General features: G+C 60.0%; 2 protein-coding genes across 5 annotated transcripts; both read left to right on the top strand.

Moving 5' to 3' along the window:
- The first annotated feature begins 628 nt into the window (after positions 1 to 628).
- VAMP2 (vesicle associated membrane protein 2) lies at positions 629 to 4,413 on the top strand. Its single transcript, XM_081220344.1, has 5 exons — positions 629 to 753; positions 1,246 to 1,366; positions 1,853 to 2,011; positions 2,108 to 2,159; positions 2,760 to 4,413. Coding segments are annotated over exons 1-5 (351 nt in total). The 5' UTR covers positions 629 to 751; the 3' UTR covers positions 2,777 to 4,413.
- A 2,022-nt stretch (positions 4,414 to 6,435) lies between these two features.
- On the top strand, positions 6,436 to 21,771 carry PER1 (period circadian regulator 1). Of its 4 annotated transcripts, XM_081218089.1 has the most exons (24): positions 6,436 to 6,508; positions 6,730 to 6,870; positions 12,110 to 12,503; positions 12,621 to 12,719; positions 12,808 to 12,962; positions 13,056 to 13,177; positions 13,269 to 13,470; positions 13,624 to 13,675; positions 13,816 to 13,958; positions 14,341 to 14,419; positions 14,497 to 14,603; positions 14,789 to 14,942; positions 15,017 to 15,125; positions 15,214 to 15,345; positions 15,800 to 15,905; positions 16,010 to 16,181; positions 16,269 to 16,399; positions 16,599 to 16,778; positions 17,415 to 17,648; positions 18,513 to 19,078; positions 19,501 to 19,675; positions 19,863 to 20,052; positions 20,392 to 20,542; positions 20,951 to 21,771. In XM_081218089.1, exons 3-24 carry the CDS (start codon positions 12,229 to 12,231, stop codon positions 21,218 to 21,220), a joined length of 3,804 nt encoding a protein of 1,267 aa, XP_081074215.1. In that variant the 5' UTR covers positions 6,436 to 6,508; positions 6,730 to 6,870; positions 12,110 to 12,228; the 3' UTR covers positions 21,221 to 21,771. The 4 variants fall into 4 exon arrangements, with proteins under 4 accessions (XP_081074215.1, XP_081074217.1, XP_081074216.1 ...); XM_081218091.1 differs by lacking the exon at positions 6,730 to 6,870 and having other exon boundaries at positions 6,476 to 6,508; XM_081218090.1 differs by lacking the exons at positions 6,436 to 6,508; positions 6,730 to 6,870 and adding an exon at positions 10,466 to 10,566.
- The last annotated feature ends 313 nt before the right edge of the window (positions 21,772 to 22,084 follow it).

Genomic DNA, 22,084 nt, shown 5'->3' with positions numbered 1-22,084 from the left:
CCCTAAGCTTGCCCCACCTCAGCCAGGCCTCTCTTGCCAAGGACCCCTGGTCTGAACCTCAGCTGTGAGGATCGTGTTGCTATCCCCCCTACTCAGCTGTCAGGGGCCCCAGACCTCCCTTGAGATATCCACCTGCGGGGCAAGGGGTTGGGGACCAACTGCCACCACTTCACCTCAGCAGCGGGGTCCCAGCTATCCGCATGGCCCGGGAACCTGCACTTGCCCCTTCTGATTTACCCCCTCCCGCCCATTCCACATGCTGAAGGCGGGTCAGCAGGCGTTGGGACCTGGGGGCAGGCCGAGACCTGGGGCTGAGTGGGGTGCGGACCGGTTGATGGGTTTCACGGAGGAGGAGGAGGACGTGTTTGGGGCTGAAGGGTGCCGTAAGGGCCAGGCGGCGGGGGCACGGGGACGACGGGGAGGGCTGTGGTCAGACCGGGTGGGCCAGCTGTTGGTGCGGGGAAGCCGCGGCCGCCAGGCTCCGGGCTCCCGGGCGATGAGGGAGTGGCTGGGGCTCCGCGGCGCCAGACCAGCTGCCCAGCCAGCCGCGATCTCCGCTCTCCGCGCCCCGCCCCCGCGGCCCGGCTGCCGACTACAGGCCCGCCGCGCCCCGCCCCCTCCCGCAGTGCCCGGATGTGAGTGACGTGCGGCCGCCATCTTCCTGTCCCGGGCAGCCAGCGCCAGTCGGAGCCAGCGCGAGCCGCTGCCGCCATCACTGCCGCTGCCAAGTTCTCCGCCCGCTGCCCCCGCCATGTGAGTTGGTGCCCGCGCCCGCACCGGATGGCCCACGCCGGCCGCCGCCCTTGGGTCGAGGCCTAGGGAGGGCCTGGGGTTCGACTCGAGCCCCCAGCGCGCCCCGCATCCCGAGACCAGGCCGGCGCCAGTGACTGCGCGCAGGCAGCCGGAGGGCCTCGCGTCCCCGGCTGGCCGCGCGGGCCCTGGCCGCGGGAGGGAGAGGACCCGGCGTGCGCCCGCCCCGCCCCTGTCATCGCTGCCGCCTGTCGTTTCGGGTCCACCGTCATTTGACAGGCGGGGAAACTGAGGCCCGGGTGGGAGGGGGCCTCACTCAAGGTCACGCAACAACTCGCCCGCGGGGCCGGACGGAGTCCAGGGTTCCTATCGGGTGGCTTTCTTCCCGGGAAGGAGGAAGGGAGGGACGGATGGATGGACAGGCGGATGGGCGGGGCCCTGGCTGCGGGGCCAAGGGCTCCAGGCCTTGGGTCTTGATCCGTCCCTGCCCTTCAGGTCGGCCACGGCTGCCACCGCCCCCCCTGCCGCCCCGGCTGGGGAGGGAGGCCCCCCTGCGCCCCCTCCAAACCTCACCAGTAACAGGAGACTGCAGCAGACCCAGGCCCAGGTGGATGAGGTGAGTTGTGTGGGGGGGGCGGGTGTCAGAGGCCAGTGGGAAGGACCCTGAGGGTTGGGAAACAGGTGTGCGGGCCTGTCTTGGGTTGGGGGTGATGGCAGTTCATGTTAATGAGTTAGGGGACAAAAATATGCCATCATGCCCGGTCCTTGTCAGCCCGCAGTTGGGAGGGCCGCGGGGTGTCAGTCAGCCTTGCTAGCCTGGGGTGTTTCACCCTGGGCGGGTGTGTTCTGGTGACTGGCAGGCTGCTTGAGGCTCGGTAAATAGAGGGTGCTGCTGTGATATCTGTGATGTCTGGCTACCAGCAAGCCCCTGATGCGTGCTCCTTGGCGCATCTGCGGCTGTGCTAGGCATGTTCTGTGTATGTCCTTGTCATGTTAGCCAGGCAGCATCGGGGTGCGTGTTCCATATGTGGGCTCATGGTGGAGGAGTGCCCTTTGCGATGGGCCTTGGCACACTCCCCCTGCCTTGCGGGCCTTCCCCCAGGTGGTGGACATCATGAGGGTGAACGTGGACAAGGTCCTGGAGCGGGACCAGAAGCTGTCGGAGCTGGACGACCGTGCAGACGCACTCCAAGCAGGGGCCTCCCAGTTTGAAACAAGTGCAGCCAAGCTCAAGCGCAAATACTGGTGGAAAAACCTCAAGGTAAGGGTGGAGGCAGGCGGGAGGGCAGGTAGGAGGAGTGGTGGGTGACTGGGAGTATCATGGTCTGTCTCACTGACCCTCCCCTCTCGCCCCCAGATGATGATCATCTTGGGAGTGATTTGCGCCATCATCCTCATTATCATCATCGGTGAGTAGGGTGGGAGTGGCTAGGGCCCTTTCTTGAAGAGGTTTCCCTTGTGATTTCTGGGTTTTGAAGGTCATTAACCTAGTTTTTACTGTTCAGCAGAAAGCACATATAGCTGCCAATAGAAGTTCTGATTCATCTACAGCCCCAAACCTTGAAGCTGTTCAGCTTGCTCTTTGCCTGATTCTGGGCAATTTCTGTTAAGATTTTTGGAAACAGGAAAGCTGGTGGATCCCCACTGCTCCCTTGAGGACCCTTTGGGCCTAGGAGCCCAGTCTGGGAACCCTGGAATTGGGGAGTGGGAGAGCAGCAAAGACCCAGGGGCTTGAGAAACAGCTAGGAAGCCAGCCACCCCACTGTCTGAGAGCTGTGGTTTCAGAGGCCCAGAGGATTAGGGGTCTGTGGCCTCAAGGAGTTGAAGAGACCTTGGAACCGACCTGTACAGCCTCTTTGTGTTACAGATGGAGAACTTGAGGCCAGGAGGGGAAGGGATGTCAACCAGCTGGGAGGTGGGGAAGATGGGAGCAGGGCTGGGCTGACACACTGCTTTCTCTCTCTCTTTCTCCCTTCTCCCTCTTCTTCCTTCTCTTTCCCTCTCCACAGTTTACTTCAGCTCTTAAACCCCTGAGGAGCCTGCCCTGCCCAGAGAAGGGCCTCTCCCCCCACCCCCAGCTGCTCCTCCACCTCTCAGCCATATTTTCCAGCCCCACCTCCCCGGATCCATGTGTGTGTGTTGTGTGTGTGCCCCCTTGTAAATAGCCAGCTGTTATTTATACATATATAATATTATATATATTTGGTCTGTTTGTAGTTTTATTACTAGAAGATTTTTTCCGGTTGTCCTTAACACCCCTTCCTGAGGTTCTCATCACCTCCTTTTTCTCTTTCCCTCCTTCCCTTTCTTCCTGACCAGCCCCAAGTCCCCTTCATTTGCATCTGTTATGCAGTCCCCTCTTCCTCTCCTTCCCTTGGATTTAGCTGATCCTTCCTCCCGCCCTGGACTTCTGCATACTTCCACCCCCCTGCAAAAAATATAAAAAGCAACTGTCCAGGCCTCCCTAGGTGCATCTTCTTTGCATCATTGGGAGGCTCCGAGACTGGTCCGTTATGGTCCTAATAAGAATCCCAAGGTCTTCTGGGAGCTTCCAGCATGTTAATTAGCATCCATTTGCCTACTGACATCCCTTTTGGTTTCCTTCTCCCCCCCATTTTCTCTTCTGTTCAGTCTCTCAACCTGTGTTTCTTTTTTACTGAGGAGTTAGTCCCTGTTGGTCCTTGTATCACACTTTTCATTTGCATGACGTTACTTGCAGGTGGTGGGGAGCCTGGGCTTTTGGGGAGCCAGGCTGTTCTGGCCCCCAGGATCGCCCCCTCCTAGCACCCCTAGTCCAGTTTGCCTCCCCTACCCCGATTTTCCAAACCTCTTGTCCCTCCTTTCCCTCCCCCCAGCTGGTGTGTAAGTGTCTTGGAGTTCAGTGTGTTATGATGGACCAATAATTCTGCCACTTGGAGTCTCTCCCCACATTCCTGCTCCCCAGTTTCCATGTGGGGTGCTCAGTTGACATTCCCATGGGGTCTCCCTCCCATCTGCCTGATCTGCCTCCTCCTCCTCCCACCAGGAGAGTTGGGGGTTGGCCACAATCTGATCTCTCTTGGGAGAGGTGGCTGCCAGTGTGTCGGGGGGGTCATCACTGCCTTGGGGAGGATGGGGCAGGGCAAAGAATCCCCCCAGTTCCTTCCTGAAATCTCTGGCCCCACCCCTGCTGGGGGCTGGACTGAAATCCCTCCTCCCTCATTGGGGGGTGTTGCCCCGTCACTGCCCAGCTCCTCTGACTGCCCCCTTGAACTCAGACTGGGGGTACTGGTCACTGCCAATGTGTGCATGGGACGCGCTGCAAGACGGGGATTCTTGCCCCTCTCCGGGTCTCCTCCTCGGGTGAAATGATGAAGGAAGGGTCTAATGTCTTTTTAAATGGCACAATTTTAGGGGTCTGAGAGTGCAGTCCCTTAACCTGCCACTGGAGGGCACCTCCTAAACTCTTTATTTCCCCCACAGTCGAGGTTCCTTTGTGGAGGGGGAGCAGGGAGATCGAAGCTGTGGTGTGAAAGGGTAGGGAGAGATGCTGGGGGTGAGGGTGCTGTGTTCTAGACCCCCCATATTATTCCAGTATCCCCTGCCCCCCTTCCCTCACCCCATGCCCCCAATTCTGTGGCGCATCCAGATTGTGAAAATGTACAATAAATGTGTAATGAGTAACCAGGTGGTGTTTTTAAGATCTTTTCTTAACCAGTGGGAAGCGTATTGGATCTGCAGGTGTAACAGGAAGGTTGAGAAGATACATCTGGAAGGGTCAGCTTTGCCAGGGGGCCTGACCTTGGGCAGGGCAAAGGCAAAGTGTGATTCACCAAGTGGCCACGAGGGGGCACCAGGAGTTGATAATGGGAAGTGTTCATAATCCCAGTGTCTCCGTCCGTGAACCCTGAGGTCTGGGCTTCCCAGCTCCGCCCCCCACCTTCCCTGCGGGCATGCTCCTGCTGTTTATTGGATCCCTTTCTACTCCTTGATTTAAGTCTCAAATGCTCTGCAGTCTCTCCCGTGGTCATTTACTCCTAGGCCTGAAGTAGATGGACAACTGTGAAACATCTCTCCCTCATTGTGCCTAGCACAGTGCTAACATCCGGAAGGCGTTAGTAAATACTTATTGAACAAAACAGCTCAGGGAGATCCAGCTGAGTGCGGTGTGGAGCTGGCTGTAGATGGCCTGCTGGCCCTGCACTCTGCTGTCCGACTGGTGGCTCTAGACCCCCTACTGAACTCCTTTAACCTCCAGCTCCATAACGCCCTTGATGTGGCACCCTAGCATCCCTGCCCACAGGCACTTTTAACAGTGGGTGGCGAGTGCTAGGTGAGTTCTGGAGGGCCCACTTTTCTGGGCTGCAGCGTGAGGATTCAGCAGCCTAGGAAACGTAACTAGTGTTTCCCAAACTTTTAAGCTCCTAAGAACTACCGGGAATGCTTTTAAAAATAGATTTTCGGGCTTCCCTGGTGGCGCAGTGGTTGAGAGTCTGCCTGCCGATGCAGGGGACACGGGTTCGTGCCCCGGTCCAGGAAGATCCTGCATGCCGCGGAGCGGCTAGGCCCGTGAGCCGTGGCCGCTGAGCCTGCGCCTCCGGAGCCTGTGCTCCACAACGGGAGAGGCCACAACAGTGAGAGGCCCGCGTACCGCAAAACCAAAAACAAAACAAGAAAAATAAAATAAAAATAGATTTTCAGGCCCCTTCCCCGGTGATTGATTCAGCAGTTGTAAGGGACCCAGGTGATTCTTACTATGTATACAGTCATTATAATGTTCATCACTTGTTACGGGCTTACTATTTTTCAAGACAGTGCTCAGGGCCTTTTTGTGCTTCCATCTACTGAGTCCTTCACATGTTTAGGGTTCCCGCAGGCCTTAGGACCCACCTTTATCGTATCAGGAACCTGAGTTCAAATCTTGACCCCACTAGAGACTAGCGAGTTAATCCGGATACATTATGTAACCTCTCTGGATCTCAGTCTCATTTATGAGACACTGGGAAGTAGATCAGTCGCCTCCTCCGGGTTTGTAAGAAGCGCATGGCCTGGCCCACAAAAAATATAATCTGGGAGGTGGCTATCATCTTCATCGTTACCACGCGGCACTAAGACCTGAAGACCGCTTCACCGTAAGGCCAGCAGCTTCCAGCTTCAGGGAGCTTCAGGAACCCAGGTCCGCAGTCCCAGCGCGGGGGCGCTCTTGTCACGCGCGTGACGGCTCACAAAGCGCCCCCACCAAAGCCACCACCGCTCATATCTGCGCCTGCGCAGACTCGTCCGTCCTGGGTTAGCGTGTCGTCAAGGAAAATCCCCAGCTTCTAGGTAAACAAGTTGCCGCGTGAGATCGCCCGCACGTGTCCTCTACAGCTCCGGGACCTCTCAGCCTATGAGAAAATTTGGAGGACTGGACTGGCGTCTGCGTCACCGACCTAGGCAGGTCGGGGGACGCTGCCACAGCCAATAAGAACTTCGGAGGTGGATGTGGGCGTGGCTTTCGGTCAGCTTCCAATCAACGTGCTAGGGTGGCCGCTTCCGCACGTGAATCTGTTACTGCTGGTTGGCAAACTGACTAATGAGAAGAAGAGGGAGGCGGGCGGCGCCAATGGCGGCTGTGCGGGGGCTGGGCGGCCGCACGCGGCGCGGGGCATGGGTCGGCGTCCTTCGGCCAATAAGTTTGAGGGGCGTGGCATCCTGGTCGGCGGGAGGGCCTGGAGAAGCGAAAACAAGTCTCCTTGATCCTAGTTGGGAAGAAATTGGACGGCGTGCGCGCTGAGCGGTAAGTGCTCAGGCGTGGAGGGTGAGGAGCGGCGGTCGGTATGGGTTTTTCCGCGGTAGTTCTGTAAGGAGGGGTGTTAATGCATTGCCGTGAGGGGGATCTTGCAAATGCGTTATCACCGCGGTGGGAGCTCTGATGGTTGCGGGGGAATAGGGGCTGCGAACTCAGCTCTAGAGAGAGGGGAGCGGGAATCCCTGACATCAAATCCCTCAACGCCCTAGGGTCCCTGTACCCCTGACTGCCGCGGGAAGGGGCTCAGAAGCCAGCGAACTGAAGGAGCTGAGAGCCCTGCTCCCAGGGAGGTACCGGACAGGATCCCTGAGAGCCGGTGGGAGACGTTCCAGTGCGTGACTGCTGTTTGGGTAGGTGCCTTAATCACTTGAAATAGGCAGGGGTTCTGAGGCTGGAGAGAGGTCCTGGTAGGGCAGTTGAGAGCGTACCAAAGGGGATACGGTGATTTGAAAAGGGGTGAGGTTATGATTTGTGTGACCCTGAGCTAGCCACATCAGGGCTCTGGATGTCTTTCTCATGTGTAAAGGGGAGGGGTTGGGACTCGGAGCCATCTTTGGGAGTAAACGTGGGGTAGCAACTGTCGGATCCTGAGAGGGAGGATGGGCTTGTGCAGATTGGCTGTACACGTGTCTTCCTGAGCCCCTGGAGGTGAGGAGGCACCAACAGGGTGCTCTGGTATCTGTCTGTACAAGCAACCAGGCCTGTGGTAAAGTGACCTGCAGTAAGGTGGAAGAGTGGAAGAGTGAGGAAGTGGGGTTCCTAGGAAATCACTGGGGCTGGTGGCTGCTAGGGTGATCTCAAGGACTTTGTGAGCATGTGAAAACTGGGACTGTGATGATTTGAAGTGTGTGGAGAGTGCAAACTAAATGTCCCAGGGTAGAGGAGAGGTTGGATGGAGTCTGTGTTTTAGGCACCAAAGTTAGAATTGGCTGAGTGTTTGAGAGGCCCAGGTTCCCAGAGCTGGTAACACCTCACAGGTTCCTGAAAGGTAAGAAACCAGAATGACAAGCCATTATCAGAGCTCAGATTTGAGCCGTGGGTCCCATTTGTTAAGAGGCTGAGAACTGATTATGAGGCATTTTAGGCAAGTTTGGTAACTTCTGAGCCTTAGTTGGTCCTTGTGGAATGGGGATAATGATACCTATCTCACAGGATTGTTCTGAAGATTAAATAAGATAATGTATGTAAAGTGCTCAGCGCAATACCTGGTTCATGTTTTTATTTTTTATTTTTATTTTTATTTTTTTCTTTTTGCGGTATGCGGGCCTCTCACTGTTGTGGCCGCTCCCGTTGCGGAGCACAGGCTCCGGACGCGCAGGCCCAGCGGCCATGGCTCACGGGCCCAGCCGCTCCGCGGCATATGGGATCCTCCCAGACCGGGGCACGAACCCGTATCCCCTGCATCGGCAGGCGGACTCTCAACCACTGCGCCACCAGGGAGGCCCGTGTTTTTATTATTTTTTATTTTTTTTAGGTAAGAATTGCTATAGGGTGACAAAAGAACAGTGACAGGGTGTAAGATTTATGTGAATGCTGTGGTTGGGAACTATTCTCACATTCTTAAGTTTTTTGCAAATTTTGGTGACCCCTGCCCCATTTCCCTCTTCCTGGTTCTTGTCTTGAGGCACCAACCCCAAACCTTCATTCCTCCCTTTTATCCCTGTCCCAAGATCCAGGCCCCAGGCTGGGCCACTTGCTCTTTCCCAGTTCGAGTTCCTCATCCTAGACCCATTCTCCTCCCTATCCCTCCTTCCTGTCTCTGCTACCATAGTAACAAGAGATTCAGGCTCTGAAGGGGGCCTCAGGGAAGGAGCAAAGGTCTCTTGCAGAACCTGGCCTCCAACTTCCCCGCCCTGGCTTTGGGATCGGGCCAGCAGATGTGTACAGTCTGGGAGAGGGGGAAAGCCAATGCCAGGAGCTGTAGGAGCAAGCCAAGGGGAGGGCGGATGCGAGTCTGGAGAAGAGAGCCAGGCGGGGGAGGGGGGGCACCCCTTCCTCCTAATCCTCTCTCCAGGAATCCCTGGCTTTGGGACAGGACGGCTGTCGTTGGGTTGGGGGGAGGCGCCCAGGCTGGGTGCATGTCCTGGGCTACCAGCCAAAAGAACGTGATGTTCCCAAGTTCGCTGGCCGCCGCCCTCTCGGGCTGGCCGCCTCCCAAACCGCTGCCTCTCCAGCCTCCCTGCCCCACATTCCCCGGCTGCCTCGCCCCGCCCCCTTCCTCCGCTTTGACGTCACCGCCGCCTCCCGCCCCCTCTCCTCCATTGACGGCAGCAGGGTCTGGTTACTGTGGGGACCGTGAGGCAGGATCCTGATTAGGGCCTTGAGAGCTGCAGGAGCGCTGGACCCTTTTGTCTACGCAAAAGAAAAATATGGAGGTGGAGGTGGAGAGCAAGGATCGCCTGTGTCGGGGGAGATCACATCTAGAGCCCTAAGGAGTGCTGAGGAAGAAGAAAAAGGATGTTTCCAGAGAAGAGGTGTCTGAAAAGGAGACAAGGGACTGGGCCACAGTATATGAGTTGGGGGGACATTTTCAAGGAGAGAAGACTGAGAATCCAGGCTCCTCAATCCTTTATTTCCTGTGTTTTCCTGCTTTGGTTTTTCTGGGTTATTCTGTAAGCTTTTCCACAGAGCCCTGACCCTGCCCACCCCCCCCACCCCCCATGGGGAACACAATTGTTAAGGAAAGCTTAGGCCACGTGACAGTGAGGCGTGTGCACCCACGCTGATTACCTCAGCATCAGCCTCTTCACTTGCCACCCACGTTTCCAGGGAGCCCTGAGAGGAACTACACATCAGTCTTGGATGGAGGGGGTCTGTGTAACTGCAGCTCTTTGCGGCCCAAGCTGGCACTTTATTCCCCCAAATTAGGACTCGGTGTTCTGCTTCTTGCTCTTAAAAAAAAAAATTATAATTTCCAGCTCCTTCTCTATTACTGAGGCCCCTCCCCCTCCCCCTCCCCTAGCTCTAGTTACAAAGTCACCATGTTTATGATCACCTACTGTGTGTCAGGTTCTCTCCTGGGGGCTGCGGAATACAGTTAAGGAGACAGATGATGAGGTCCTTGGCTTTCTCTTCTCCTTGCAGTGGGGACCTGAAGCCCTTGCAACCCCACCTTTCTCTGTCTAAGGTTTCTTCTCTCAGCCACTGCTTTGTTCCCCTGGAGCCCTGGCTGCCTGGCCCCTACTTTTGGTGCAGCCGTAACTGTGGGTGGCTGCATCCTCAGGAGAGAAGGACTAGTCACCACGTACGTTGCCCGGTGACCTTTTCTCTGATTGGCCATGGAAACACCTGCCATTGTTTCCCTTCACAGCTCCTGTTGGCTCTGGCTGCCCCTTCTATTGTTTGCATCCTTCCCCCCACTCCACCCCCTCCTCAGATGTGGACCCTCGATTGCCCTCCTCCTAGCTGTCCACAGGATTTGAAGTGTCAGAGGAAGGGATTGGGTAAAATGGCTTTATTGTGATGACAAGGCTGGGGAGGGGAACCTAGGAAAGGCCAAGCTGGGTTTTCTGTCCATCTCCTTCCAGGGACCAGCTGTCTCATCCAGCTTGGCCCACCTCCTAAGGTCTGCATTCTTTCTGCCCACCCCTGGCAAGGCCAGGGTGTCCCGTTGTGCAAGGCTGGTCAGTTCAGGAAGTAGAGTTCTTTTAAATACCTACTGTGGCCCTGGTGTTTTCGCTGAAGAGGGACAGCTTACCTCCCCTCCCTTCCCCTCCCCTCCCTTCCATTATTTACTGTACAAGGCGTCCCGCGCCCATTGGCTGGGCTGTGGTGTCTGGGGCCCTTCAGCCCAGCGCCAGCACCCAGATCCACGTGCGCCCGTGTGTGTGACACAGCCCTGACCTCAGTGGGGGCCAGTAGCCAATCAGGCGCCGGGACGAGATCCCCAGCCAATTGGGGGCGGGGCCTGCGGCTCCGCCGGCAGGAGGCCAATGAGGGGCAGCGCCTGGCGTTATGCAACCCGCCTCCTGGCCCCGCGGAGCTTGCACTCGGCTGCGGGCTGCAACGGCGGTGGGCAGGCGGCCGGAGGGCGCTCGCGCGGCCAGGTAAGCATCTCCGCGGCCACCCCAGGGGCCGGTCTTCGGCCCGGAGCCGGACTGCCGCCACTTCCAGCCTGATGGGCCGCTTTCGGCCCGGGCGCTCAGACGGCACACCAATAATCCGCCTTCCTTGCCGTTGTCCACCCTCTCCCTGTCCCCGGGGACCTAGGTATTCCTCACAATCCTGCACTGGGCGTCCGCACTCCTGACCTGCCTACCTTACCTCCAGCTTTGCCCCCAGCTCCCAGCTGCCCCGGCCCCACACCTGACCCTCATCAGGCATGGCCCATGCTGCCTTTGTCACTCAGGGGTCCCCGGTTTTGCCCCAGCACCAGGACCCCTCCGGGCTTTCCGCGCTTCCCGCGCTCCCTCTTCCAGTCCCTGGCCTCGCGCCGGCTGTGATGTCAGCCCGGTTCAAACTGGAACATCTCGTTCCCGGTGCTAGTTCCTGCTGTTGGCCACAGCCTTCCCTTTTCTCCTGAAGCTCAGAAAATACTCTGAGGTTGGGGGTGTGGTTGGAGGGAGAGTAAGGGAACAGCCGTCTGCTGGCCTTTGTCCGTCCCTTGGTCAGAGCAGAGTGTGTCTGCTTCGGATGGGTGTGTGTTGGGGGTGGCGGTGGTGGCGGGTGTATAGAAAAGTAGGGGACCGAAGAGAGAGGATTCCTGGGTTCCTGACAATGGCAGGCCTCGGTCCTGGGGGGTCGGGAGAAGGTGCAGGGGCCAGAGGAGGAAAGGCTGTGTTGTCTTGACCAAAATGATTGGGATCCTGGCGAGCGCCAGTCTAAGGGCTTTTGCGCGGAGGGCGGTGGTGGTTGTGTTTTGCCCTGGGGAGCAAGGCCAGCCTCTGAAACCCCGATGGCTGCCCCTCTTCCTAGGGCCACTCGGCCCTCCGGGGACTGGGGATCTATTAGAGGTGGGCGACCCCTGGTCGCGCTTGCGAGTGCAGGAGTGTGTCGTTCCCCCGTTTCCGCCGAGAAATGGGGGAGGGGTCGCCCCCCCGCCCTCTTGCGGGCCCTCCAGCAACCGCTGAGCTCAGCCGCTGACGTTGGTTTCCCTGGCGACCGCAGTGGCGGCGGAAGCGCGTGTTGGGGCCGCGCAAGTCCGCGCGCATGTGCGGCGGAGGTGGCACCGCCCCCGGATAAAATTAGCCCGGAGGCCTAAATATAGAAGGCGGCAGGCTCGCCCCCTGCTCCGAGGCCTTGGAGTTCCAGGCGGAGTGGGGGCCTGCTGGGAATTTGGCGATGGGAAGTATCCAGGCTGTGGCTCACAGCTGAAGTTCTTTCTAGTCGACCGCTTAGGTATTACCTCCCCAGGCCACGCTGGCAGGGGATGTGGGAGAAGGACCAAGAGAGGCCCCTTTCCACCTGCAGCCCCCGACCCACCCCCACCCCCCGCACCGTACGCGGACAGGAAACAGAAATTGCTTAGGCTCCATATTGGAAGCCTGGGTCCCAGGAGCGTGGGGGCCTGAAAGGGAGGGTCTGAATGAAACCAGCAGGTGTTGTAAATTTACAGCCCAGGTTTTTCTCCTTCTTGGTCTCTCTTTTCAGGCGCTGGCTGTGATCAAACTTAGCTCTCTGAGGCTTGAGTCTCCCACCTCACTCCTCCTGGCCCCCTCGTGGTGGCCTCTCCGCCTTCCCTGTTCTCCTGCCCTCCCCATGGCCCAGACATGAGCGGCCCCCTTGAAGGGGCTGATGGGGGAGGGGACCCCAGGCCGGGGGAATCCTTTTGTCCTGGAGGGGCTCCATCCCCTGGGCCTCCACAGCATCGACCTTGTCCTGGCCCCAGCCTGGCTGACGACACGGATGCCAACAGCAATGGCTCCAGCGGCAATGAGTCCAATGGACCGGAGTCCAGGGGTGCATCTCAGCGGAGCTCACATAGCTCTTCCTCTGGCAATGGCAAGGACTCGGCCCTGCTGGACACCACTGAAAGCAGCAAGAGGTGTGTTTGGATGGGTTGCAGGTGCTAGGAGTGGTCTTTTGAGCAGACTGAGCTGGGAGACAGGCCCGTGCTGCTGGCCACTTTCTCCTCATCTTGGGTCTGTTGCTTCTCCCCTAGCACAAACTCTCAGAGCCCATCCCCACCCAGCAGTTCCATTGCCTACAGCCTCCTGAGTGCCAGCTCAGAGCAGGACAACCCGTCTACCAGTGGCTGCAGGTTCGTGGGGTGAGGGCTGGGGGAAAGGGCTGGGGGCCACGCTCTGGGGCTAATGCCTATACCCGCTCCCTCCCTGTGGGCCCTGCAGTAGTGAACAGTCAGCTCGGGCAAGGACCCAGAAAGAACTCATGACAGCGCTGCGGGAGCTCAAGCTTCGGCTGCCACCAGAGCGCAGGGGCAAGGGCCGCTCTGGGACCCTGGCCACGCTGCAGTATGCACTGGCCTGTGTCAAGCAGGTGCAAGGTGAGTGGTGCTTCCTGGGAGGGTAATGGTCAGGTCCTGGGCTACTACCATGGGGACAGTCTCCCTAAGTGTGCCGCTGCCCACACCCTGCAGCCAACCAGGAATACTACCAGCAGTGGAGCCTGGAGGAGGGCGAGCCTTGTGCCATGGACATGTCCACCTACACTCTGGAGGAACTGGAGCACATCACATCTGAGTACACGCTTCGCAACCAGGTCAGCGCAGCCCAGCCTCTGTATCCCGATGCACCCCCAGCCCCACTCCCACAGCTCCTGAACCTGCTCTTGTGTTTGCTTTCTCGCCTAGGATACCTTCTCCGTGGCTGTCTCCTTCCTGACAGGCTGCATCGTCTACATTTCTGAGCAGGCAGGTATCCTGCTGCGCTGCAAGCAGGATGTGTTCCGCGGTGCCCGCTTCTCAGAGCTCCTGGCTCCCCAGGATGTGGGCGTCTTCTATGGTTCCACTGCCCCATCTCGCCTGCCCACCTGGGGCACGGGGGCCTCGGCAGGTGAGGTCTCCAAGTGCTTGGGGGGAGGGATGAGCAGTTCCAGGAAGCACCTGCCATGAGGGGCCAGGGGCCCCAGGCTTTTCCTTGCTGGGTTCTTCTCAGCCCAGGGAGGGGATGGGGAGCTGTGCTCATTGCCCTCCTGGTCTGTCTCAGGTTCAGGCCTCAAGGACTTCACCCAGGAGAAGTCTGTCTTCTGCCGTATCAGGTAGGCAGAGGACGTGGGAGCAGACCCCTTGCACTTCCCACACCCCCTGTCTTTCTTTGCTGTGTGGCCCATGACCTTGAGGTGGGGGGTGGGTGGCTCTTCACTGACAGTCCCTAATGCCTCTTTCTCTTCCTTGCTAGAGGGGGTCCTGACCGAGATCCAGGGCCTCGGTACCAGCCATTCCGCCTAACCCCATATGTGACCAAGATCCGGGTCTCTGATGGGGCCCCTGCACAGCTGTGCTGCCTGCTAATTGCAGAGCGCATCCACTCTGGTTATGAAGGTGGGCGGGCCAGGGGCCTGGCCTGGTTGGGGTATGAGGAAGGGGGCCTTCTCTAGGCTGGGGGTGAGGCAGGACAGGAGTGTGGAAGACAGTTTTGGAACACAGAAGGTATTGTTAGAATGAGCGTGTGAACGCCCCTTTAGAGGTAGAGTTGGATGAGAGCCCTAACCTAGGAGAAGGCAAATGAAAGTACCTTGGTTTTCAGTTTCATTATTGGCATGGGGCACAAAGATTGTCCAGACCATCTTTGTAGGCTAGAGGGCCCAGGGCAGAGCTGTGGAGAGAACTGTCTGCCAGCCAGCCTGGGCCTGAGGCAGCATGGAGGGCTGAGGAGCTGGACCATTCTGGATGAAATCCAATGGTCACGCTTTCTGTGCCTCAGCTCCCCGGATTCCCCCGGACAAGAGGATCTTCACTACGAGGCACACGCCCAGCTGCCTCTTCCAGGATGTGGATGAAAGGTGAGGTCAGGACCTGGAGGAAAAGGAGGTGTCCAGGGCCGAGGCTTTGGCCATTCTGATGCCTCCTGTCATTTCAGGGCCGCCCCGTTGCTGGGCTACCTCCCCCAGGACCTCCTGGGGGCCCCAGTGCTCCTTTTCCTGCATCCCGAGGACCGACCCCTCATGTTGGCCATCCACAAGAAGAGTGAGTTCCTTTCATCCTGCACTCCCTTCCGGCTGTCTCCAGGGCTTCCTAACAGCTGTCCTTGTGGTTGTGTCTTTCAGCGCCTTGGTCTCTTGGATTTGGTGGGGGGGCGGCTCCACGGGGCTCCACCACCTTACTTAGCTCTCCCTCCCACTGACCCGCACCTCATTTCCCACTCCCTTCAGTCCTGCAGCTGGCTGGCCAGCCCTTTCACCACTCCCCTATCCGCTTCTGCGCCCGGAATGGGGAGTATGTCACCATGGACACCAGCTGGGCTGGCTTCGTGCACCCCTGGAGCCGAAAGGTGGCCTTTGTGTTGGGCCGCCACAAAGTATGCACGTAAGTGGGTGGTGCCCTGGAGGGCGGGCCAGTGTGGAGGGGGCAGGGCTCAGCTCATCCTTCCCACCCTGCAGGGCGCCCCTGAATGAAGACGTGTTCACTCCCCCAGTCCCCAGCCCCGCTCTCTCCCTGGACCCTGATATCCAGGAGCTCTCTGAGCAGATCCACCGGCTGCTGTTACAGGTGAGAGTTGAGGGGAGGGGGCTTGGGAATGAGGAAGGGGTGCAGAACAGGGCCGTGGACATCTGACCTGTCGCTCTCCCTGCCTCAGCCTGTGCACAGCCCCAGCCCTACAGGGTTCTGTGGAGTTGGCCCGGTGGCTTCCCCAGGCCCTCTCCTCAGCCCTGGCTCCTCCAGTGCCAGCAATGGGGGTGACGCCGAGGGACCTGGGCCTCCTGCACCGGTGAGTGCCTCTCTGCCACTTCACCCCTTTAGTCCCCTGTCCCCTTGTTCTCAGAGTCAGCACTGCCGAGCCCAGAGGAGCCTTGTCCACCTCCTTTTCTTTCTCGCCCTGCTCTCATCGTGATCTCCTCTCCACGCATCCCCACTGGGGCCTTTTTCTTTTCTTTTTTTTTTTTTTTGCGGTACGCGGGCCTCTCGCTGTTGTGGCCTCTCCTGTTGCGGAGCACAGGCTCCGGACGCGCAGGCTCAGCGGCCATGGCTCACGGGCCCAGCCGCTCCGCGGCATGTGGGATCTTCCCGGACTGGGGCACGAACCCCTGTCCCCTGCATCGGCAGGCGGACTCTCAACCACTGCGCCACCAGGGAAGCCTTGGGGCCTTTTTCTTGCGCTACGCCCTGGGCTCCCCAGGCTGGCCACGACCCCCCCCAATGCTGCCCACTGCCCTGCCCCACAGGTGACGTTCCAGCAGATCTGTAAGGATGTGCACCTGGTGAAGCATCAGGGGCAGCAGCTTTTTATTGAGTCCCGGGCTCGCCCTCTGCCCCGGCCCCGCGTCCCTGGTGAGTTGGTGAGGGTGTGGGTGAGGAGTGAGACCTGGGGCGGGGCGGGGCGGGTCCCATGACCCTCAGCCCAACCCAGAGGAGCTCTTCTCTCCTCGGCCCAGCTACAGGCACATTCAAGGCCAAGGCCCTTCCCTGCCAATCCGCGGACCCAGAGTTGGAGGTGGCACCTGCTCCGATCCAGGCCCCACTAGCCTTGGCTCCTGAGGAGGCTGAGCGGAAAGAAGCCTCCAGTTGCTCCTACCAGCAGATCAACTGCCTGGACAGCATCCTCAGGTAAGGCCATCGTGGCCCCTTCTCCCGCTTGGGCCCCGGCCCCGCCCCGCCCAGGCGCTGCCCTCATGTCCTCTGGTGCTTCCTCAGGTACCTGGAGAGCTGCAACCTCCCCAGCACGACCAAGCGCAAATGCACCTCCTCCTCCTCCTGCACCGCCTCTTCGGCCTCCGACGAGGACAGGCAGCGGGCGGGCGCAGTCTCTGCGGGGGCCGAGAAAGGTGAAGAGCCAGGCCGTCCTGCCTCCACCACCTTGTCCTCTGTTCCTGCGTCTGCGTTTCTGTCTTTGGGGCCCCACCTCACTCTGTCCTGTCCCCCCCAGCCTCCAGATACCCACGCTCCTCTCTCTCCCCACCCGCACTGGGGTTTCCTCTCCCAGCCTCCCAGCGGGGCGGTAACTGGCACCATCTCTCCGTACAGATCCAGCGGCAGTGCTGTCTGGGGAGGGGGCCGCCCCTCTGAAGGAGCCGGTGGTGGGAGGAGGCGCCCTGAGCCCACTCGCCCTGGCCAATAAGGCGGAGAGTGTGGTGTCCGTCACCAGTCAGTGTAGCTTCAGCTCCACCATCGTCCATGTGGGAGACAAGAAGCCCCCGGAATCGGGTATGGGCGTGGCTGGGGGGGGCGGTGCCTGGGCTCCATCTGGTCCCCCAGCCAGCGTCCCCCCCTTTCCGGCTGCCTTCTCCCACCCTCTGGTTCCTGATGGAGAGAAGGAGGCCCCCATCTTAGTTAGCTCAGGGCTGCCGCTTCTTGCTCTCCACCCGCCCACCAGCCTCTGCCACCTTGTCTGTCCCTCATCCTGCTTCGTGTGTTCTTACTGTCAGTTTACACACAAACTCTGGGGTGTAGTTCAACCTGAGGTGCTGCCCACAGAGGGTCTGAGGCAGGGACTGTTGAAACGCCCTGAAGGTCTTCCTGGGCATTGACCTGGAAAACGAGCGAGGGAAGTGCAAGGTGTGGGCTTCCCTTCCGAGGAAAGTCACGGGGGGTGATCCTAGGGTAGTGCCACTGGCGGGGACCGAGTATCCTTTCTTACCCTGGGACGGCTTTACACGAGGAAGAAGGCCCAGAGCCAGTTCTCGGTGGGGAGGTGGCCAAGAGATGCAGGGGAGGTCCAGGCTCGGCTGCAGGGCGGAGGCCAGGGCTTTGGCTAAGCTGCTGGACATGGAGGGTGCCGTGTGGTGTGGTGCGCTAACGGTTAAGGTGATTCTGACCTTTCCCCTGTCTCATCTTCCTCAGACATCATCATGCTGGAGGACCTGCCTGGCCTGCCTCCCGGCCCAGCTCCCAGCCCAGCCCCCAGCCCCACGGTGGCCCCTGACCCAGCCACAGGTGCCTACCGGCCGGTGGGCCTGACCAAGGCTGTGCTGTCCCTGCACACCCAGAAGGAGGAGCAGGCCTTCCTCAGCCGTTTCCGCGACCTTGGCAGGCTGCGTGGACTTGACGGCTCCTCCACGGCCCCCTCGGCCCCCGGTGAGTCGGGTAGCCACCTGCTTGCGGCCTGGTCTAGGACCAGACTGTCAGGGGAGGGGTTCTTGAGGGAGGTCCTTGTGCTCCAGGGACCCAGGCTGTTGCCACCTTCGCCACCGGGGCCCTGCCTAGGGACGGTCCCTCGCTAGCTTCTCCCCAGTGGGCGGGGGTCCAGGCTGCCGCCAGAGGAGGGCAGCACTGAGACAGGCAGGCAGAGGCGCTGCTCCAGGTAAGCCACTCCAGGCCCAGTCTGGGGGCAGGGGCAGGAACAGAGCCCACTCAGGACTCAGTTGCCACTGACTGGGAGATCTGTGTAGGCCGGCAGGGAGGACTGGGACGACTTCGGGTGGGGGCAGGGCTTCAAGGGCAGACGGCAGCCCTCCAGGTGCCTGAGGGAGGCCCCCTGCAGGTGGGCACAGGGCTCGGGACTGGGCTTTCCCGCCCACCTTGGCTCCATCATGAGCCACGCGGAGCACGGCCCCACTGGCAGGTTGTCGCCTAGGCTGGCAGTGCCTGCTGGAGTTTGGTGGCTGGACCGGACCGGAGCCACCTGCCCACTCGTCCACGACCTCGCCTGCTTCCTGTCCACCAGCAGGCCTCGGTCTTCTGCACACCCCCAGCACCCCGCCTCGTGGAACCTCTCCTTCCCCGGCCGCTTTGTCAGTGAATCCCGCGTCCCTGTGACTCTTCCCTGAAGGTCCCCCCACCTCCCCAGAGTCTCCTCTGTTATGTGTGGGCCAGGGAGGCAGACTCTCTGGGGCCTTCGCCTACCCTCTCCTTGGTCTGAGTGGCAGGGCAGCCGGCCCGGGTGGCAGGGGCGCTAACCCCCAGGTCGAGGGCCTTGCTCACCCTCGTCTCTCCCCTCAGGCTGCCGCCATGGCCCCGCGGCCCCCGGCCGCCGCCACCACTGCCGATCCAAAGCCAAGCGCTCCCGCCAGCACCCGACCCCTCAGGCCGAAGCCCCCTGCCACGTCTCCCACCCGTCACCTGTGCCATCCTCTGCCCCCTGGCCCCCACCACCAGCCACACCGCCCTTCCCGGCTGTGGTCCAGCCCTGCCCCGTCCCCGCGTTCTCCCCCAGAGGAGGCCCCCAGCCTCTCCCTCCTGCACCCACATCTGTGTCTCCTGCAGCTTTCCCTGCCCCGCTGGTGACCCCAGTGGTGGCCTTGGTGCTCCCTAACTATCTCTTCCCTGCCCCACCCACCTACCCCTGTGGGGCACCCCAGACCCCCGCCTCCCACTCCCCTTCTCCGTCCCTGCCCCTGCCGCCCCCCAGCCCTCCCCGCCTCCCCGACTCTCCGCTCTTCAACTCGAGATGCAGCTCCCCGCTCCAGCTAAATCTGCTGCAGCTTGAGGAGCGCCCCCGTGTCGAGGGGAGTAGTGCTGGGCGCCCCCCTCCCAGTGAGGAGACTGCGGACCCAGCGGCCAGACCTGTGAGCACCGAGGCCCGCCCCCATCCTCTTACGGCCCCCACGCGGCCCTCTCCCCCGCTCCTCCCATCGTGCTTCCTCCTGCCCCCTGCCCACCTGGCGTCCCCAGAGGGTGGTGTCGTGGGGTGGGAGGCCCCAGCTGCGTTTCTGAATGAGGCAGAAATCAGCTGCCTCGTCTGTGAAGTGGGGACAGGCCTGTCTGACAGGTGGCGAGGACATCCCCAAAACTTCTGAGAGTGCCTCTGCCGCTCGGAAAGGGTCCAGCGTCATGGCGCTACTTTTCGCCAGCTCTCTTGTCACTCAGCCTGGGCCCACTGTTATGGAGTGGGAAGAGGCCGCTGGGTTGGGTGCGCCCCCAGCCAGAGGCAGCAGTTGAAGGGAGGCCTGGGTGCTGATCCCTTAACCCCGCCCCTCCCCTCCCCCAGGTGGAGATAACTGAGTCCTCCAACCAGGATGCGCTCTCGGGCTCCAGCGACCTGCTGGAGTTGCTGCTGCAGGAGGACTCGCGCTCTGGCACGGGCTCTGCTGCCTCAGGCTCCTTGGGCTCTGGGTCTGGTTCAGGCTCCCATGAGGGGAGCAGCACCTCAGCCAGCATCACGCGTGAGTGCCCCGCCTCCCACAACACCTCCCGGGGTAGGACAGTGTCTGGGGGGTTGGGAGGCCAGGCCCTAGTTGGCCTGAGCAGCCTGGGCCCCTGCCCTGCTTCCTAAGGCCAGTGGGCTTGAGCGAGGCCTGGTGGAGCGCCGGTCGGCCTGACTCTGTTGGTTGCCCGCCCCTTACTCTACAGGCAGCAGTCAGAGCAGCCACACGAGCAAGTACTTCGGCAGCATCGATTCTTCCGAGGCTGAGGCTGGGGCTGCCCAGGCCGGGGCTGAGCCCGGGGACCAGGTCATTAAGTACGTGCTCCAGGATCCCATCTGGCTGCTCATGGCCAATGCTGACCAGCATGTCATGATGACCTATCAGGTGCCCTCCAGGTGAGGACTTTCAGGGACCTCCTCTGCCTCTTTTTCAGAGGAGTGGGGAGGCTGGCGGCCCACCCTCACTCTGCAGCTAACTTGGGGTTTTTTTTCTGGGCCTGTCTCTGCCCTGGGGCTTTCCTGTTCTGCCCTCCGCCCCTTGGAGCCCCATCATGAGTCAGGCTGAGGGCAGCTTTCCTGGTCTTGGAAGGCCTGAATTCCCGGAGCACCGGTTCAGGGGAGGAGCATGAGGCAGTGAGTGGGGAGCTGGGGAGTTGAGGTAAAGGAAAAATGCCAGCCTCATGGGCCCTGGCCCCAGCTCCCATTCTCTGCCTCCTGAACCCCTTCCCGGAGCAGGGACATGGCCTCTGTGCTGAAGCAGGACCGGGAGCGGCTCCGGGCTATGCAGAAGCAGCAGCCTCGGTTCTCGGAGGACCAGCGGAGGGAACTGGGTGCTGTGCACTCCTGGGTCCGGAAGGGTCAGCTGCCTCGGGCCCTTGATGTGATGGTGAGAAGAGAAGTCTAGGCCAGGAGGGAGAAGAAGGAATTGAGCTCAAGTTGAAAGGGTGGAGGCTAAGGGCTGATCCCCTCATTGTTCCTGGATCATTAATTCTGAAGGATGTTCATTCTACTAAGGTTGCTGCTGGGTTATTTAGTGTTAAACCACGTGTGCTTTTGTAGACCTTTTCTCGGCCAATCTTATGCTAATGTATATTGTGATTGTCCCCTTGTGGGGTCTGGATACAGGGTACAATGCATTTTCTAATCTTGCTGACCCCATGTGCATCCGTATGGATTAATGTTTCTTGGGCATACACTTTGGGAAGTACTCTTGAGTTGGGAACAAGGGGAGCTGGGGTGGCAGGTCAGCAGTGAGAACTCTGCCTGACTCACTCATATCCTTCCTTTCTCCAAGGCCTGTGTGGATTGCGGTAGCAGCACCCAAGACCCTGGCCACCCTGGTGACCCACTCTTCTCGGAAATGGATGGACTGGGGCTGGAGCCCATGGAGGAGGGTGGAGGCGAGGGGAGTGGCGGTGGTGGTGAGGGTGAGGGCGGTGATGAGGCCCAGGCCCAAGCTGGGGCCACGGTCTCAAGCTCTCAGGACCTGGCCATGGAGGAGGAGGAACAAGGTGGGAACTCATCCAGTCCAGCCTTACCTGCCGCAGAAAATGGCACCAGCTAGACTACATTTGGGGCCACCTCCGGGAATGCATGAGAAGTTTCCTTCTCCCATGTCCCAACTCGCAGAACTCAGATGTGGCTGGACCAACCAATAGAAAACTGTCCTGGCTTCTCCCGCTGTAGGGGGTGTGGGACCTCCCCCCATCAGCAGCCCAGGATCCAGGGGCTGCCTCTGGCCTTTTAGAGAACAGAGGGCGGCGCTCTTTAGCCCAGCCCAGAGAAGCCGCACCTCGCATCCCTGCTGAGGAGTCGTTCCTTCCCCTGGACAAGGTTGCTGACAAGCTGCTTAAGTGGTTCTCCAAGCCCCAGCTGAGCCGGAGTCCCTGTCCCTGAGGGTTGGGGCTGCGTTTATTTATTGGGGTAGCCAGCCCTCTGAGGCCCAAGCAGGACCCAGTGGTCCAGACCCCTAGCTGCTCCGGGGTGGGGGAGGTTGGTGGACCATGGAGTCCCTGGTGCTGCCCCTCAGGTGGGACCCAGGTGTTCTCAGCTGTACCCTCTACCGATGACATTTGTGTTTTTTGATATCGTGTCTTATTTTTTAATATAAAAAGAAAAAAAATACCAGGACTTTGTGGAATGAACTTTGGGGGTTGGGTTAGGGGAGCTCTTTTTGGGGAGGTGTGGCACCCCCCTTTCCGGAAGGCTGTAGTGAGAGTGAGCCATTCCCTCCCCTGAGGACCCGCGTCCCTCTTGTCCGCACACCCTTTCTCGCTGAGAAAGCAGGTCAGTCTAGGTGGCTAAGGGACGGGGAGCCACGCACCCATTCATAGTCGAGTTGGTCCCCAACGGTGTGGGAGAGAGGGAGGTGGTGCAGAGTATTAACCCTCGGGCTCAGAACTTGAGAAGGAAAGGAGGAACCTTGGAA

Source organism: Mesoplodon bidens (assembly GCF_964165515.1).
Source record: "Mesoplodon bidens genome assembly, chromosome: 19".
NCBI lineage: Eukaryota > Metazoa > Chordata > Mammalia > Artiodactyla > Ziphiidae > Mesoplodon > Mesoplodon bidens.
This window is presented reverse-complemented; position numbering and strand designations above follow the sequence as displayed.